At 45.2% G+C, this 19,380-nt stretch overlaps 2 protein-coding genes across 2 annotated transcripts in view; one reads left to right on the top strand and one right to left on the bottom strand.

The window, feature by feature from the left end:
- Nucleotides 1-1,536: 1,536 nt before the first annotated feature.
- Nucleotides 1,537-19,380, top strand: part of LOC100564865 (cytochrome P450 2C31) — a 52,873-nt gene continuing 35,029 nt past the window's right edge. Inside the window, exons 1-2 of the mRNA XM_062968742.1 lie at nucleotides 1,537-1,830; nucleotides 17,095-17,257. Of these exons, the coding sequence (XP_062824812.1) occupies nucleotides 1,648-1,830; nucleotides 17,095-17,257 (346 nt within the window). The 5' untranslated portion in view covers nucleotides 1,537-1,647. The remainder of the gene's footprint in view (nucleotides 1,831-17,094; nucleotides 17,258-19,380) is intronic.
- On the bottom strand, nucleotides 6,750-12,075 carry LOC134295635 (uncharacterized). The gene is made up of 2 exons (XM_062968743.1): nucleotides 10,305-12,075; nucleotides 6,750-7,076 (listed from the first exon to the last, which is right to left on the bottom strand). Exons 1-2 carry the CDS (start codon nucleotides 11,505-11,507, stop codon nucleotides 7,035-7,037), a joined length of 1,245 nt encoding a protein of 414 aa, XP_062824813.1. The 5' UTR covers nucleotides 11,508-12,075; the 3' UTR covers nucleotides 6,750-7,034.

Genomic DNA, 19,380 nt, shown 5'->3' with positions numbered 1-19,380 from the left:
CTTGCCCAGGGGCAGGCAATTATCTCAGAGAGACATCGAGGAGGAGGGAAGGAGAAGAGAAATGAAGGCAAACAGGATTTCATCACATAAAGAGAATATTGGGCAGAGGACGGGAAGGAGGGAGAAAGCTGCTGCCTTTACCTGGTTGAAGTTGTTGTCGACCGCACTTTAGGGGATCGGGCCCTTTAGGAGAGACCCGACCCGGTCCTGAGGGTACGGACCTTGGCGAAACCAAAAGGAGAATATAAGCCGCAATACAACCTGAAGCCTGAAATGAAGAAGGTCCGCCAAGGGTGAAGGAAAATCCGCCAAGGAGTCTTTATTGAGCAATTCAGCTGAAAAGGATGCTAATAGCGATCATTCAATCTACTAGCGTAACATATGTTTCAAATAAAGCCATATTTATACAATGTTTCGGTCTGACAGCCCTTTGAATTTCCCGCCCTGCTCCCCCGCCCATCTGATCGCGGATAGGCTGGGAGGTTGAACGAGGCGGGCTTTCGTTTCCCGCCTTGCTCTGCTGGCCCAATGGGGAGCCGTTTTTTGTCCCCGCTCGGGCCAATCAGAGAGGAGGAGGCGGGAGCTATTGAAACAATGAGGTGACAGGACAGGAAATATCAGATTAATCCTGGCCCAGCCGATTTCTAAAGGAATTAATGGCACCCATCAAGGATGTCCGGGGTCCTGTCACGTTCGCAGATTTTAGATATGTCTTTGGGGTGTCAGACGGGAAGTAAAGAAGGGTGGTGATGAGCCGTCATTGACGGGCTCCACAGGGGTGCCTTCCTGAGGCGTCCTGGCCTGGGATATGACAATGTTTGCCTTGGGGCCGAGTCACCTTTAGGAATTTGGTGACTCAAGCCCTATATTGTCCATGCGATCGGAATGAGATTGGATTAAACGGTGGCAGATTATCCTTTTGTTTTTGGGAAGGGAGGTCTGGGTCATAGGGCTAGAGTTCACGTTGGGGTCATAATATTTCCCATTTGATTTCATGATTTGACAATTATATGGGATAGAATGAAAATTAAAATAAAGTTGGAACATAAACCCTGCTGGGAAGAATACATATTTTCCGGGGATCCCAAAGAGTACAAATACATATAGGCAGATAGATAGATTTCAAGGAAATAAAGGAGAATCCATAAAGGTGGGTGACATTGCATAAAGGGGAATCATGGATGATATAAACAATTGAAAATATTTGATAAGAACGAGGTTTACAACATCTGGGGAACCCAATATGGAAAGTCATAGAAGTGGAGTTTTAGCAGCATGATTTTACAATTCATGAAGTTGTTATCTCTTGCCTCAGAATGCAGGGATAATCCACAGTAAACTCCAGTAAAAAGTCTCAATCACCTTCTACTATAAATATATGGAATATAGAACATAAAGTCTTGATTTTTGAACTATCTTTTACAAAGTCCTGGAGGGGAGGTCACCTCGATCACAAAGTGAGGCTTATCAGCTCTGGAGGAGGGCCTCCTTCTTTGGAGGGGAGGTGTTTTTGCCATATCACTTGCTTATTTGCAAAAATGCCCTTTAGTTAATGTGGACCATCCCTTTGTTTTGCAGTGGTTGCAAAGTGACTCTAAACCTTCTCCATCCTTGGATTTGTGACCATTCTTGCTTCTGCACGCTGAGATGGAGCTCTTGGGGACGTGCACTGCTCTCCTGGTCATCTGGATCTCCTTCCTTCTCCTTTCTGCCACCTGGAAGAGCAAGATGTACAGAAAAGGGAAAATGCCCCCCGGCCCCACTCCGCTGCCCATCTTTGGGAATTTTCTGCAGCTAAAGGGCAAATACTGGGATCAGGAATTCTCCAAGGTGAGTGGAAGAAGCAGGACCCCAGCACTTTCAGGTGAAGTCTAACTCATTCTAGATCTGTGCCTTTCATTTTCCCTGCTCAAGTGTCGTGCCACACAGTTCTCTCTGTTGGAATTCATTGTTGCTTTTGGTGCAGCTTTCTAATACATTACGGTCATTTTGAGGTCTTCTAGAATATTGGCTATTGCTCAGCTATCCCTCTTAATTTGGTGTCATGCAAACGTGATAAGTACATAATCGAAAAAGAAAATGGGTTCCCTGGAACTACAAAGACAAGTATCCACTATTACAGTAATACAGAAATCATTAAAACTAAATTTAGTTCAATACATCAATATGAAAATAGATACAAAAGGTGTTGTTAAACAATCAAACAAATGACTGTTACATTCACAGTAGAAACAATATTTTTCTCTTGAAGGATGAATTTACTCCTCTACTCATAAACAATAAATGTTCTTTAGTTCTTTGATTGTTCCACATACACAAATTAAGTCCTCTTCTTATATATAATGATTATTCTTGTTCCTTCATTATGGATAATAGACTGCAAAACCACAACCGGTTTCAACTCAAAAGAGTCTTCATCAGGTGGATTGTAGTCCTTTTTGCAGTTGGTTTTTTTTTTGAGTTTTTTAAATGTGGATCCTATAGGGAACATATATAGTGGCTACCAGTTATTTACAATACATATAGTTACATGAGACATGCACGATACACAACAAAGATAATGTAAAAATCATACTCACAGAGAGAGCTAAGTTTTAAACACGCATACTCTGCAAACAGTTTGATTCCAATGCGAGAATGAAGCTGAGTAACTAATCTCACTCTTAAATGGCAAGCACAATGGTCAAGTGGTTGTAAAGTAATGTAATTGCTGTTACTCCAGAGTCACATTTAAAGGAAGACTATCAATCTTTACAAGAAACAATCATAAGCGTTGGTATTGTTCAACCCCTTCGGATGTTCCATTTGGAGTGTGAAAATCCAAAAAGATTCACGCTGTAGGAGCTTCGTCTGGAAATCTATGCCTTTGGAGGGTGTGACAACTTCTAGAACCTGGACCCTAAGTGATTCAGGATTGTGTTTTAGATCTTCAAAATGTTTATAAAAAATCGAATCAGTAGAATGTTTCCTGATCTTACTTTTGCGTTCTATAATTCGGACTTTGACTTCCCTGCTCGTTTGGCCTATATACATTAGGGAGCAGGGGCATGTGATGGCATAAATTACCCCCTCAGTGGAGCAAGTAGCGAAGTGGTTTATTTTATACTGAAATTTAATGTGATGATCCTTAAAAAAAACTTTGCCTGTACAAATTGTGGACATATAGAACAATGGTGACAAGCAAAATTACCCACCAGGTTGCATTTAGTAATGTGTTGTGTGGAATCTAAATCTGAATGAATCAAAATGCCTTATGAATCAAATGTTCAGGATAACCTTTATTTCTAAATTGATTTTTTCAGTGTTTCCAAATTATATTTAAAGTCTTGTGGCAGGGTACAGTTACACTTGATTCTTAACTTCTGTGCATATGGTAAGTTGTTTTTTAGAGGTAAACTATGGTAACTACTGTAATGTAAAAATGCATTCCTGTTGGAGGATTTTCAGTAATTGTTGACTATCAGTTTATTGTTCTCCTTAATGACCTTTACATCTAAATACGCTATGCTGTTGGAATTGATATTGCCAGTAAATTTGATATGGGGATGAATAGTGGTGGCCCATGTCAGAAGTTCCTGTGCTGTTTGATAATCTTGCATTGTGAAAGGGTCATCATCTATAAATCTGCAGTATTTCACCACATGATCAAAAACAGGATTTTGTGTATGGTTCAAAATAAATTTAACCTCTAAATCATTCATAAATAGATTGGTGATGGATGGAGCAGCTGCGCTGCCCATAGCCACACCTTGAATCTGAAAGTATTGATCAAAACTAAAGTAGTTTTTCTCAAGAATCACATCGATAAGGTCTAATAAAAAGTGAGTAGGGGGATGTAAGTTCAGTCTTAAATCTAGTGTTTTTTCACAGATTTCTCATGCCTTTAATAATGGAATGCTAGTATACAATGAAGAGACATCCATTGTCATAAAGACAGCATCTGTAGGAATTGAAAGTTTCTCTATGATGTTAATAAAATGTTTGGTGTCCTTGATATATGACATAGTTTGTTTTACAAAGGGCTGTAAAAAAGAGTCAACAAATCTGGATAGTGGTTCAAGGACTGAGCCAGATCCAGAAATAATGGGCCGGTCTAAAGGTAGCCTGATATCTTTGTGTATTTTGGGTAATGTATATAAGACTGGAATGTGTGGATGTGAGGTCATAAGGAAATCTTTTTCTTTTTCTGTGATATATCCTAAACTAAGTCCTTCCAGCATTATCCACGCATTCCAGTCTTATATACATTACCCAAAATACACAAAGATATCAGGCCACCTTTAGACCGGCCCATTGTTTCTGGATCTGGCTCAGTCCTTGAACCACTATCTAGATTTGTTGACTCTTTTTTTGACATCTTTTAAACTGGCTGGGATTTCTGGGGGTTGGAGGCCAAAAAAAACCTGGGAACCCACACGTTGAGAACCACTGCATGAAACCTTCATCTACATTATTCTTTAAGATGTCAGACAGAACTGGCCTCAGGACAGGGTTCCATCCTGGACCTGGTTGCGTTCACCATCTTTATGAATGACTTAGATGAAGGGTTAGAAGGCATGGTTATCAAGTTGGCAGGCGACACCAATTGGGGAGGGAGAGCCAAGACTCCAGAAGACAGGAACAGAATTCAAAATTAACACCACAAAGTTCAACAGGGACAAATGCAAGAGACTTCACTTAGGCAGAAAAAAATGAAATGCAAAGAGACAGAACAGGGGATGATGCCTGGCTCGACAGCAGGACGTGGGAAAAAGATTGTGGAGTCCTTGAAGGGAGGAAGGGGAACACGAGCCAACAATGTCATACAGCAGCTAAAAAAGCCAATGGGATGTTGGCCTGCATCAATAGGAGACCAGTGCCTAGAACCAGGGAACAGCCTAGAACCCTGTGTCCAATTCTGTGTACCACAATGGAAGGGAGATGTTGTCTCAGCTGAAATGTGTCCAGAGGAGGGCAACTGAAATGATCAAGGGTCTGGAGAACGAGCCCTATGAGGAGTGGCTTCAAGAGCTGGGCATGTTTAGCCTGCAGAAGAGAAGGCTCAGAGAGAGGAGACATGATGAAGCCATGGATCAAGAGGTGAGAGAAGGGAAGTCATAGGCTTGTTATCTGCTGCCCTGGAGACTAGGATGGAATAGAAATATGGCTCCATCTCCTATCAAGACTTAGGATTCCCCATGACCTGGATGTATCACCTGTTTTCCAATCCTCCTGTCCCGAAAACCCCACAAACGTATCACTAGAAGTTGGCTCTGCACACATATCCCTTATTTCTTGTATCTTAGTCCAGTCCAATGTACCCTCTTCATTCTCATCACTCCCAGACCCATCATCCCCAGAGAAACCCAAAAACAACTCATCATCTGTGGGAGCAGTAAGTATATCCCGGAGCTTCTTCCTCTCCCGTTCCTCATCTGATTCCTGCTCCCGAGTAACCCTCTTAGTGCCTCTATTCATATCCAGCCCATCTCCTTCCTCACTCATTGACTCCTCGCCACTTGAAAACCCTTCAAACGTGTATTCATCAGAAGGTGCCATAAGTATATCCCAGATCCGTTTCCTTTGCTGTTCTTCATCTGACACCTGCTCATGATTTTTCCCCTACTTGTACTCCTACTACCGTTTGTAACATTGCCTGCTGACCCAACTACAACAGTCTGCTTTTAATAATCATTGTTTTTGTAGTAAATGTTGCAATATTTTGGTGCTAAATTTGTAAATACAGTAATTAATACATAACATTACTGTGTATTGAACTGCTTTTTCTGTCAATTTCTTGTAAAACATGATGTTTTGGTGCTTAATTTGTAAAATCATAATGTAATTTTATGTTTTAAAAGCATTTTTCTTAATCCCTTCTTATTAGCCAAGATTTTCGTTTATTCAATGTTCTGCCGGCCCGTTTATGTTGGATAAGTGAGACTCTACTGTAAATGGCAAATGGCTCAAGGAAAACATGGGAAGCTGGTGACACTTTTGGAAATGTCTAGTCAAATATACCCAGAAACAAGGCTAGCGTTGGAGGCTTCAAAATGTGTGTCGGCCAGTGAATAGTAATATCTCATAGTAACTCTTTATTGCTGGTTGTAAACGTATTGCATAAGGTGACAACATACATCTAACACAAATTTAAGATACTGGAGAAAATATTTATTTTGTATTTTTTTAACCAAAATTCATCTTCTACCAGGTTGCCTGTTAAGATTATCAAAGGCTTTCTGGGCATCTATTTATTTATCTATCTATTATATATATAAAAGAGTGATGGAATTCGGGCACCAGACAAAACAACAAAACTACAGGCCCCCAACCTTTAAATTTGACAACACAACCCATCATCCATGCCTCTAGGTTGATACAACAAAAAGAAAAGAAAAATTAATGTAGCAGCTCTTGAATATTTTATTTAAAGACCCTAAAAATCCCTTACCTAGATGACCCTTGCTCAGAAATCTTGTTTTCCATGAAAGTGTTGACAGGACATGTTCTTCCTGACATTTGCTCTTTGCTCACAAGATAAGGTCATGCAAACTACAGTAATGATTTGGCTGCTGGATGATGCATACGTGGGATGAACTATGAACATCTCACCTGAGGATAGTGCATACGTGGAGCAAACTATGGACACTTCACCTGATGTGATGAGTAATGAGTTATATAAGTTACAAGGCAACTATGCATGTTCAAAAGGATTGTAATAGTCAGCAAATTCCATTGTCAGTTAGCTTCTGCGCATGCTTCTGTAAAATTGTGTCAGCTCACCACAGCCGCTCCTGAATGAACACACGAGACTCTCTGTGGTATCACCAGGAACTTTTACTGTAGGAAACATGAACATCAGAAAAGCCAAGAATGGGAGGCTCCGGCCAACCCTCCTTTATATACCCTCCCCCTCATTTGAACAGTCTCTTCCCGCTCAGTAAAACCCCGCGCAAATTCCCCGCCAAGTCCATCAGCCGTTTCTCCTCCGAGTCCTGGGACGCAGGTGTCTTATCAATGTCAGTGACCCTGAAACTCAGAGCCACATCCAGGCTCTAGTAGCAGGGTTCTGACATGGCGTCCTCCTCCCCTTCGTCCTGGAAGGAAAAGATTAAACACAACTATTGTTCTCCGCTGTCCAGAGTTCCTTTATACTTTTTTAACAGGCTGCAATGGAATACCGGGTGTACCTTTCCTAGGTCCTTTGGTAGCCTCAGCTCATAGGTCACTTCGTTTATTCTTTTTGCTACCCTGAATGGCCCTATATAGCGTGGAGCCAATTTCTTGGATGGGAACCCCAATTTCAGGTTTTTTGTGCTCAGCCAAACCAGATCTCCTTCGCCCAATTTGTCCCCCTCTCGGCGCCTACGATCCGCAAAGAGCTTGTACTTCTTTTGTGTTTCCCGCAATGCCTCTACCACGGTTTGCCACCCTTGCTTGATTTTGGCCGGCCATTCCTCGTCGGTCTGGCCCTCCCCTTCCTTCCACTCGGGTAGCCTGGGGAAAGGTGCCACCTCCTGTCCGTATACTATTTCGAATGGGGCACGACCTGTGGCCGAATGTACGGCCCCGTTAAAAGCCATCTCAGCAAACGGAAGAAGGTCCGCCCAATCATCCTGTCTATAATTGGTGTACATCCTTAAGAATTGGCACAGTGTCTGTTGGGTACGTTCGACCCCCCCGTTGGTCGCGGGATGAAAGGCCGAGCTCAGGTTCCTTTCTGCTCCTAACAGCTGTAAGAATTTTCCCCAAAATTTTGCAGTAAATTGGACTCCCCGGTCACTAATTATCTTGTCGGGACACCCATGTAGGCGATATACATGCTTCACATACAAATCAGCAAGTTTTTCAGCTGAAGGGAGTTTTGGCAGAGCCACAAAGTGTGCCTGTTTTGAGAATAGGTCCAATATTGTCCAAATGTATCTGTGGCCTCTGCTGGGGGGTAGTTCGCCTACAAAATCCATGGCTACGCATTCCCATGGCCTCATGGGCTCCACCACCTTCTGCAATAGCCCCTGGGGCTTCCCCGGTGGTGTTTTTCCCTCTGCACATAATTCACACTGCGTGACGTATCCCCTGGCGTCTTTCCTCATTCCGGGCCACCAGCATTGTTTGGCCAACAGTTTAATAGTCCTGGTGGGGCCTAGATGACCCGCACCCTTGTTATCATGGTACTTCCTTAACATTTCTCGTCTTAAACATTCAGGAATATACAATTTCTTATTTACAAACACCAAATCCCCACACAATTCTCCCTTTTCTTTGTTTGTTTGTAACCATTTGTCCATTCCATACGCTCGCTTCAACTCTTCCTCCCATATTTCTCCTCCCCCCGTGGAAATGGCAGTACGTTTGTTTTCTTTGGCCGCTTGTGCTCGAGTTAGTACTGCCAGGCCCCATTGCTTATCAAGAAAAATACTCCCTTCAGATTCCTGAATTCCTCCCCCGTGCTGAGGCATCCGAGAGAGAGCGTCAGCGAGTATATTATGTTTCCCCTGGAAGAATCTGAGTCTGAAATCAAAACGGCTGAAATATTGGGCCCATCTAATTTGCTTCGCTGATAGTTTACGAGGGGATCTTAGATACTGTAAATTTCTATGGTCAGTCCACACCTCAAACGGTGTTCCACTTCCTTCCAGAAAGTGTCTCCAGCACTCTAGTGCTTTTAGAATCGCTAAGGCTTCTCTCTCCCAAATCGGCCAGTTTTTTTCTGTATCGCTAAACTTTTTTGACAGATAGCCACATGGCTTCAGGTTCCCCCCCTCGTCTTTCTGTAGCAGAACTGCCCCATATGCCCGGTCTGACGCATCGCAATGTAATACAAAGGCTTTAGACATATCAGGGTGCTGTAGGACAGGCTCCTCAGTAAAACGCTTTTTAAGGGCTTCGAAAGCTTCCTGGCATTCTATTGTCCAGGTCAGTTTGGCCCCTGGGGCCTTCACTTTGGCTGTTTCTCCCCTACCTTTAGTCTTTAACAAATCCGTTAATGGCAAAGTGAGGCGCGCAAAGTCCTTGATAAATGTTCTATAGAAGTTTGCGAACCCTAGGAAGGATTGCAGCTGCTTCCGTGTTTTGGGGGCTTCCCACCCCCTCACGTCTTCTACCTTCGCAGGGTCCATCGCCACTCCCTGGGAGGAAATCCTATACCCCAGAAAGTCTATCTGGTCTTTATTGAACTCGCACTTGGCAAGCTTCGCATACAGTTTTGCTTCTCTCAACTTTTGCAGGACTTCCCTGACTAGTTCTATGTGTTGCTCCTTAGTCCGAGATACTAACAATATGTCATCTAAAAAAACAAAGACTCCCTTGTACAACAATGGATGCAACACTTCGTTGATTAATTGCATGAACGCGGCGCCTCCGCCGCACAAACCGAAAGGGAGCACACGATAATTGAATAATCCGAATGCACAGGAGAAGGCCGTCTTCCCCCTGTCCTCTGGTTTAATCTGCAATTTATGGTACGCTTCAATTAAGTCCAATTTAGTGAATATCTGTCCCTCCGATAACTGGGCGATCAAGTCCTTCACTAAAGGTAGGGGGTATTTATTTCCAGAACTGATTGCATTCAGGCCCCTGTAGTCAATGCAGAGCCTCAGCGTTTGGTCCTTTTTGCGCCTGAACAACACAGGCGCCCCTAGAGGGGAATTTGAAGGCTCTATGAAACCCCTCGCTAGGTTTTTATCAATGTATTTTCTCAGTTCCTCCTTTTCCCTAGCCGACATTGGGTATATTTTTGCCTTAGGAAGCTCTGCTCCCGGGACTAGCTCTATCTTCACTTCAACTCTCCGCTTCGGTGGGAAACTGTCTGCTTCCTTCTCATCAAATACGTCCACAAAATCCCGATACTCTGGGGGTAATTTATCTGCCAGTTCTGCTATCCTGATAGAGTCTTCCTCCCCCCTTTTCCCCGGCTCCCTTTCCACTTCCTGGCTCCCTCCTTCCAACTTCATCCTGAAGATCATGCTCTTATCCTCCCAGTTGATTTGCGGGTTGGCCTGCCCCAGCCATGGCATGCCTAGTATAACATTATAGCTGGCTATTTGTGATATCACAAATGACACCTTTCCTTCCCAACTCCCTATCTTACACTTTACATCTTCGGCACTGTACTTAGCTAATGATCCCGATGCTGTGGATCCGTCCAACTGCGAAAAAGCTATTGGGGATTCTAGGTTCGTTCTTTCGCATCCCAATCCCTCGGCTAATTCAGGGGAGATGATGTTCCTGGAACATCCACAATCCACAAATGCTTTGCAGGTTGCTTGTTTGCTGCCACTTTCCAGCTGAATGGGGACCACTATCATGGCTTTGTCCTGACTTACCAACCCCCCCGAGTGGTGCCTCATCGGTGGTTCTTCCTCGGCGCGTTTCCCTGCCACGGCTCTTGGTTTGGGCGGGCCTCCGCCTTCCCCTTTTCTCTGCCAGCACTCGGCAGCCCTGTGGCCCAAACGGCCGCACACGAAGCAGCCCCTCCTGCTGGTGCTCACGTTCCCTGTCGGCTCCGTTCTCCTCCCGGCTGGGGTTGATCCCTCCTTCCGGCTCCCCTCTTTCATCTGCGGCCGCTGCTGTAGCCCTCCTCGGTGCCTCCTCGCCTGGGCCAGCGATGTCTCGATGCGCCCCGCCAGCTGAATCCATCCGCGCAGTGTGTCAGGCTCATCACGATGCACCGCCCAGGAGAGGATCTCCCGCCTGAGCCCCTCTTTGAAGAGTTCTATCTTTGTCACTGCAGACCATTCCGGCACCTTTTCAGCGAGGCATTGGAACTCCTCCGCATACTCAGATACCGACCTCTGCCCCTGGGAGACGGTCTTCAACTCCTCCCTCGCCCGGATCTGCTCCAGTGGATCTCGGAAACGGGTCTCCAGGGCCCCCATAAAGCGTCGGAGTGACCCCAGACATGGGTCGCGCCGCGCGTGTAGTTGAACGTACCAGCTGGCCGCTCCCCTCTTCAACACTGCACCAATGGCCCGTACCCGGCTGGATTCCGTTCTAAAAGTGTGGGCATTGTCCTCCATATAGCCCCTCACCGTGGTCAGGAAAAAATCCAGTTCAGAGGACTCTCCCCCAAACTCGATCCTTAGTTCCTCTCGTCTCGGTAGGGGTCCCTGTGGTGGCAATCCCCAATTCTCCGCCCGTCGCAAGCCCCCTTGCGGGCCAGTGGGCCCCGCTGCTGCTTCCCTTTGTCCTGTGCCACGCCCGGCATTCGCCAGGGGCACCAGGGTCTCAGTTGGGAGCGTAGCCGGGATTCTCGGAGGCTTTTCCCCTTCGTCGTCACTCTCCTCCACCCGCGTCAGGCTCGTTTGGATCTTGGGCCGGGCACCGGGCTCCTTTCGCATTTCCCTTCCCTTCGGTGCTGGGAGGTCTGCAAAGCCCTGGCTGCTTCCCATGCTCACGTCCCACATTGAGCTAGCCCGGAGTTCCCTTCCTCGCTCCGGCTCCGCCAAAACCGCCAGGCGCTCCATCGCCCTCGACATCACTGCCAGGGTGGTCTCCATCGCCGACATCCTCTCCTCCAGAAACACCATCTTTTGCGGGCCTGGGGAAGGTGAACCTTCCTCTCCTCCGGTGCTATCTCCCCGCACCACTCCGCGCCTCTGGGTTACCCCATTTGGCTGGGCATAAGCGGTGGATGACGCCAGGGCCGCCAGCTGGTGGAACTCAGCGTCCGTCTCGGGAGTGGCCCTTTCCTACCTTCCTCCTCCGGCGCCCAAGAGCTCTTCATCCTCCACTTGCATGTTACACCTCACCGCTACAGCGGGATGGTGTCCGTATTCTTGGCTTAGTGTCAGCTCACCACAGCCGCTCCTGAATGAACACACGAGACTCTCTGTGGTATCACCAGGAACTTTTACTGTAGGAAACATGAACATCAGAAAAGCCAAGAATGGGAGGCTCCGGCCAACCCTCCTTTATATACCCTCCCCCTCATTTGAACAGTCTCTTCCCGCTCAGTAAAACCCCGCGCAAATTCCCCGCCAAGTCCATCAGCCGTTTCTCCTCCGAGTCCTGGGACGCAGGTGTCTTATCAATGTCAGTGACCCTGAAACTCAGAGCCACATCCAGGCTCTAGTAGCAGGGTTCTGACAAAATTGTATAAATTGGAAAGCCACTACAGGCAAGGGGTGGCATTGCATTTTCTGGGCATTAGCTAACATTGTCACCTGCTCTTGGCCAAAAGTAAACTATCTTGAAGACAACTTCTGCTGTCAGTCTGCTTTCTTCACCCGCGTCCAAACGAAATTCCACAACAAAATAAAGTCCTAATTAGAGGGAGAGCAATAATTGTTTTTATCCAATTGCTGCCAGTTTAGAGGGCTAATCTCTGCCCACTTGGTTTCCTAGAAACCAGCCTGCCAGCCAAGGGACAGCCAGGGTTCAGTTAGGGGACAGGCAGATTTAGGCCTCACTTACGCTTCTTCCACAGATTATCTAATTTGCACTGGATTATATGGCAGTGTAGACTCAAGGCCCTTCCACACAGCTATATCCCATTTATAATCTTATATTATCTGTTTTGCACTGGATTATCTTGGCTCCACACTACCATATAATCCAGTGTGCATTTTATACAGCTGTGAAGAAGGGGCCTCATATAATCCAGTTCTAAGCAGATAATATAAGATAATCAATATACAGTAGACTCTCAACATAAACAGGCTAGCAGGATAAGTGAATATGTTGGATAATAAGAAGGGATTCAGGAAAAGCCGACATCAAATTAGGTAATCGTTATACTGTAACGATATACAGTAATTACTGTATTTATTAATTTAGCACCAAAATATCACGATATATTGAAAGCATTGACTACAAAAATGCGTTGGATAATCCAGAACTTTGGATAAGTGAGACTCGACTGTAATTACTACATAGCATTACTGCGTATGGAACTACTTTTTCTGTCAAATTTGTTGTATAATATGATGTTTTGGTGCTTAATTTGTAAAATCATAACCTAATTTGTTGTTTAATAGTCTTTTCCTTAATGCCTCCTTATTATCCAACATATTCGCTGATCCAACATTCTGCCAGCCCGTTTATGTTGGTTAAGTGAGACTCGACTGTACTGTATTTACAAATTTACCACTAAAATATCACAATGAATTTAAAACACTGACTACAAAAACATTGATTATGAAAAGGCAGGCTGCGTTGGATAATCCAGAACATTGTATAAGCGAATGTTGGATATGTGAGATTCTACTTTAATATGAAATAATTACTGGGATCGAATAATGCAGAACAATATAATTTCTAAAACAAGGACAGTAAATAAAGATCAACAGTCTGAAAGCAGGAAAATTGGAAATTCCACAAAGGAAACGATCAGGGCCAGCTAACACCTCCCAAGAAAGGATTCTTCCAGAAAGGAAGCTGCGAAGGCAGTGAAGCACTGTGTATTACCAAAGTCATTAATATTACTATTATTATTATTATTATTATTATTATTATTATTATTATTATTATTGTGTTGCGGTCAACCTTGAAAATGAATACAATTTGGCTCCAAGTATTCAAAAACACTAAAATCAGAATATATAAAAATTAATGTGGTATAATAAACAGAACAATACAATCTCTAAAATCAGAACACTAAATAAAGAACAACACTCTGAAAACAGGGGAATTCCACACAGGAAACAATCAGGGCCAGCTAACACCTCCCAACAAAGTATTCGCATCATCAAAGTCTGGCAAGCCCTCTGTTTTCTCAGGGCCACAGACAGTAGAAGCACATAAAATATCACAAACAACACCACTCTGAAAACAAGGGAATTCCAGACAGGAAACAATCAGGGCCAGCTAACACCTCCCAACAAAAAATTCACTCGGAGGAAACAGCCAGGCTTTAAATCTGCAAGGCCATTACATCCTAATCATTTTTTCTAATTGTAGCATTCTTACTTGCCTCCAACAGACCAAAAAAAAAAACCAGTCAGAAATATTGTATATTCACAACCTTTAGGAAATAATATCCCCTGATGGCACAGCGTGTTAAAGCACTGAGCTGGTGAACTTCTGGACCCAAAGGCCACAGGTTTGAATTGGAGGAGCGGAGAGAGCCCCCACTGTTAGCCCCAGCTTCTGCCAAACCTAAAGTTCAAAAAAATGCAAATGTGAGTGCATCAATAGGTACTGCTCCGGCGGGAAGGTAACGGCGCTCCATGCAGTCATCCCACATGACCTTGGAGGAGTCTACGGACAACGCCTACTCTTCGGCTTAGAAATGGAGATGAGCACCAACCCCCAGAGTCAGACATGACTGACTTAATGTCAGGGGAAAACCTTTACCCTTGACCTTAACTACCACCAATTCCTCAATACTTTATTTCCCAGACCACCAGACTTCGCCACAGCAATGCGTGGCCGGGCACAGCTTTTATATATATATATTAGGCTTGCTCAAATAATTCGTTTTCCCCGTTAACCGTTATTAATTCGTTATTTTCGTTTGTTTTGAAGCAATTTTGAAGCATTGGTTGTCCACACGTCTGGATATCGTGGTTTCGAATCGCGAGAGGCCGTTTTTCGTTATGTCGTCGTTTTTTTCGTTAGGAAAAAAAAGCTTTTGCAAATCACCCAAACTCCCACCATTCAGGCCCTTTCCTTTTGCCCCTCAGCAAAAGGGGCGTCACGGGCTCAGCCAATGGGAGGGGGCGAGGGGGAAGGAGGCCGAGGAGGAGGAGGAAGACGGAGGGGGGAAATGGCCGCCGCCGCCGCCTCGCCTCAGCTCAGGCCTGGTGTCTCTCTGTGAGGCGGGAAGGCGGCGGATGGAGCCGGGAATGGAGAGACCGAGAGAGACAGAGAGGGGCCCGGCGGTGAGGTTTTGACGTCTGTGCGAAGCTAGGCAAGTGGGGTTTATATATCTGTGGAAGGTCCAGGGTGGGAGAAAGAACTCTTGTCTGTGGGAGGCAAGTGTGAATGTTGCAATTGGTCACCTTGATTAGCATTGAATAGCCTTGCAGCTTCAAAGCCTGGCTGCTTCCTACCTGGGGGAATCCTTTGTTGGGAGGTATTAGCTGGCCCTGATTGTTTCCTGTCTGGAATTCCCATTTTCTGGGTGTTGTTCTTTTACTGTCCTGATTTTAGCTTTTCTGTAGCTAAAAATGCATATAAAATTGATTCTATAGGGAGGATAAATGATTGGATTTCAACTCCTACAGCTTAGCTTTCTCTGCCAATAATGGTACCATATCAAACTAAACCTCCCAAGATTCTGTAGCAGTGAGCCATCTTGGATATTGTAAGGGATTTTTTATTATTATTATTATTATTATTATTATTATTATTATTATTATTAGACCTTGCTCCCAGGAAGGTGCCTTCGCTGTGGCTCCCAACTTATCTATCTATCTACCTTTCCACATATTCTCCACATTGTGTGTATGTGTATGTATATTATATATACATGAGCCCTGATGGCGAAGTGTGTTAAAGCACTGAGCTGCTGAACTTGCAGACCGAAAGGTCCCAGGTTCAAATCCCGGGAGCAGAGTGAGTGCCCGCTGTTAGCTCCAGCTTCTGCCAACCTAGCAGCTTGAAAACATGCCAATGTGAGTAGATCAATAGGTACCGCTCTGGCGGGAAGGTAATGGCACTCCATGTAGTCATGCCGGCCACATGACCTTGGAGGTGTCTATGGACAACACTGGCTCTTGGGCTTAGAAATGGAGATGAGCACCAACCCCCAGAGTCAGACATGACTGAACTTAACGTCAAGGGATACCTTTACCTTTACCTATATACACACACACACACACACACACACACATTATGCAGGGACTATATACACAGTATATATCACACACACACCAATTTAACAAAGTTTCAGCCACAAAAACAAAGTTTCTGAAGTAGAACAATGACTTTCACAGTAAAGACAACCCAATTTAACAGGAAATAAGACTTTCAAACCAGGAACAGATTTCTGCAATTATTAAAAAATGGTTTATTATAAAAGCTATGAAAATTCGCCAAAAATCAGAGGATAAGGGAAACGTTCCAAATTTTGGTGAGCTATCAGTGTTAAATGTGTTCTACCACTGTACTAAGTTGGAAGAAGATCACTCAAAAATGAGGGTGGGAGAGTCCTGTAAAGTCCTCTCCCTCTGTGCTGTTTTTGGGAATTGCGCATGCGCGTCCGCCATTAACGAATTAATTTAGAAAATAACGAATTTTCGTTAATTTCGAATTTTTTGGGGGGCCAAATTCGGAAATACCATCAGAAACGAAAAGCTGCCCCCCTCTAGTTTTGAAACGAGTTTAGAATCAAATTTTTCGTGGATCGATCAAGCCTAATATATATATATATATATATATATATATATATATATATATATATATATTGATTTACAGCTCTTTTATCCTGCCTTTCTCAACCCCGGAGCGGAGTCAAGGCAGCTTCACAACATAGGCAATGCCATTAAAAACATAGTACATTTAAAATAACCGTACCATTAAAAAAATTAAAAGCATTTGAGTCCACACGAGTTAAAATTGCTTAATCCATAGGCGTAGTCTAAGGTCATTCCATAGGTAATTTTATGTTATAAAAGTTATACGTCTTTCGTATTATTGCACTAGATGTTTGAAGGCTTGGTCAAAGAGCCAAATCTTCACTTTTTTGCAAAAGGAGGGGGCTGATCTGATCTCTCTGGGGAGGGAGTTCCATAGCCGATGGGCCACCACTGAGAAGGCTCTGTCTCTTGTCTCCACCAATCGTGACTGCAAAGAAGGCGGAGCTAAGAGCAGGGCCTCTCCAGATGATCTTAAACTCTGAGATTGTTCATAGAGGGAGATACGTTCGGACAGGTAAGCTGGGCCAGAACCGTTTAGGGCTTTATAGGTTAAAGCCAGCACTTTGAATTGTGCTCAGTAGCAGATTGGCAGCCAGTGGAGCTGGTGCAACAGGGGGGTTGTATGCTCCATGTACACAGCTCTGGTGATCAATCTGACGGATGCTCATTGGACCAGTTGCTGCTTCTGAACAGTCTTACAAGAAATCATAATGAAACCATCTCAACTAGGAGCTTTTCCAAATTTCACTTCGCCTCTGTCTTCTTACAGCATGATGTGTTCATATCCACCTGTCTCTTTCTTGTTTTTCCTCAGATAAGTGAGACGTATGGCCCAGTGTTTACACTTTATTTGGGGATGGAGCCTGTTGTGGTGCTGAACAGCTATGAGGCCATCAAAGAAGCGTTGATTGACCAGGGCAATGACTTTTCTGTCAGGGCAAAAATACCATTGACAGATAAACTCAGCAAAGGAGGAGGTATGTAATTCTGATGTATCTATTGCAGTTAGGATCGGGATCAAAATTGCCTTTTAGTCATGGAAACCCACTAAGTGATCTTGGGCAAGTCCCACTGTCTGAGCCACAAAAACAAAGACAATGGCAGATCTTTTATGAATAAGTCCAATGTTTGGAGTATTGCCTTATACCTCTCAGTTAGGCTGCAGATGTATCGCACCTAAGCTGATGTTATGGTTGAGCCTTATGGCTCCGCTACTGGGAGACGTGGTCGTAAGACTCCTCGAGAGTCAGACTCTCTTGAGGAGCGAGAAAGGAAACGGCTGCGGGACTTATTTGCAGAACCAACAGACGAAGACTCCTTTGAGGGTTTTACCGAGGGAATGGAGGAAGAGGTGGTTAGCTCAGAGGAGGATGACATGGAATGGACTCGTGTGAGGGAGGATTTGGGTGTCACCGGCAATACTAGTGTGGGAGGCGACTGGCGGGTTGCAGGATCGGACCCGTGGACAAGCTGGAGGGATGGAACGGGATCCACAGCTGGGGATGCTGTGGGGCGTAGTCAAAGGTGTGTTAGCTCTGATGAGGATGATGATGATGAGGCACCTGGAATTAGGGTAACAGCTGACAGCGATGAGGAGTTGTAACTGGCATAAAATGGGGTTTAGAATCCAGGGCTAATTGCGTTGGGCAAGGTAATCTGGACGAACGCTTGGGCTCTTGTTGGGAATTTCCTGAAGACGGGTGTGTTTCGTTTGCTGAATACGTAAGTTACCAAAGACACTGGGCATAGACGGCGGGAGGAACTGTGTGGGCTTTTGTTGTGCAACCTGTGTTTAATCTTATTAGCTTGGACCCCCGTCGTCTTCTTGACAGACATTAATTGCCTATTCTGGATTGACGCTGGACTGACTGACTGACTACGACCTCGGACTACCCCTTCTGTGGCTTTCGGTGGAATTGGTGAACCAAAGACATCTGTACCTGGCTTTCGACCTCGGACCGGACTGGGACCCTGCTGACCGTTGCTATCCCGATTGAAGTGCCTGGATCCGGATTTCGTTTGTTGCACGGAGGAGTAACAACCTTAGTTACTCATTTGCAGCTTTCAAGTAGCAGAGAGGAATCTGCTGCCAGCTACTTATGTTTCTTTGAATCCTTGTTTGTCAACTTTTGTTTGTTTAAATTGCCTGGCTGGAGTAAGCATTTTCTGTTTAACCCGGATTCCTCAGGAGGAGGAGGGTTCTCACGTGGGGGGGCCCATTGAGGTGGTGTGGGGGAGAAGGAAGAACGGTCACCAACAACCCAGGGAGAAGCGCAACAGAGTTATTGCGACCCTGGAGAGGAATAGGTGTGGTAGTCTCCAGGACAGACCCCTCAACCTTAAGGTCCTGCTTCTGAATGCCAGATCCGTCAATGGTAAGACAGCTATCATCCAGGATTTGATCCTGGATGAGGGGGCGGATCTGGCATGTATTACCGAGACTTGGTTGGATGAACCGGGTGGGGTGAATCTCACCCAGCTGTGTCCACCGGGTTTCGGGGTCCATCAGCAGGCCAGGGTGGAGGGGCGGGGAGGTGGAGTTGCGGTGATCTTCCGGCAGTCTATCGCCCTGATCAGATGCACCGTTCCACAATCTATGGGGTTTGAATGTGTCCTGCTGAAGGTGGGAGCCCGAGACAGCTTGGGGATTCTGTTGGTGTACCGTCCACCCCGCGACCCAGCAGTCTCCCTGCGTGAGCTAGCAGAAGTGGTCTCTAATGCGGCCTTGGTCTCCCAACAACTCATAGTTTTGGGAGACTTTAACATCCATGCCGAGACCACATTAACAGGTGCAGCTCAGGATTTCATGGTTGCCATGACGACCATGGGGCTGACTCAAGTTATATCTGGGCCCACACATCAGGCGGGACACACGTTGGACCTGGTTTTTATTGTGGACAGTGGGACAGTCAGAGTGGAAGAGCAAAATATTCTTCCATTGTCATGGTCTGACCATCATCTGATCTGTTTAAGTTTCGCCGTGGCTTCTAACCTCCGCAGGGGTGGTGGACCCATTAAGATGGTCCGCCCCAGGAGGCTGATGGATCCGGATGGACTCCTGAGGTCTCTTGGGGATCTTCCTGTTCTGGAGACTGGCGAT

Source organism: Anolis carolinensis, chromosome 1, assembly GCF_035594765.1.
Source record: "Anolis carolinensis isolate JA03-04 chromosome 1, rAnoCar3.1.pri, whole genome shotgun sequence".
Taxonomy (NCBI): Eukaryota; Metazoa; Chordata; class Lepidosauria; order Squamata; family Dactyloidae; genus Anolis; species Anolis carolinensis.
This window is presented reverse-complemented; position numbering and strand designations above follow the sequence as displayed.

Bases quoted from the DNA above. Each gene is read 5' to 3' on its own strand.
- LOC134295635 (XM_062968743.1), bottom strand. From the start codon at position 11,507: ATGGTGTTTCTGGAGGAGAGGATGTCGGCGATGGAGACCACCCTGGCA. The intron at 7,077-10,304 runs GTAAGTCAGGAC...TTTTCCTTCCAG, and splicing joins GGCACCACTCGGGGGGGTTG to GACGAAGGGGAGGAGGACGC.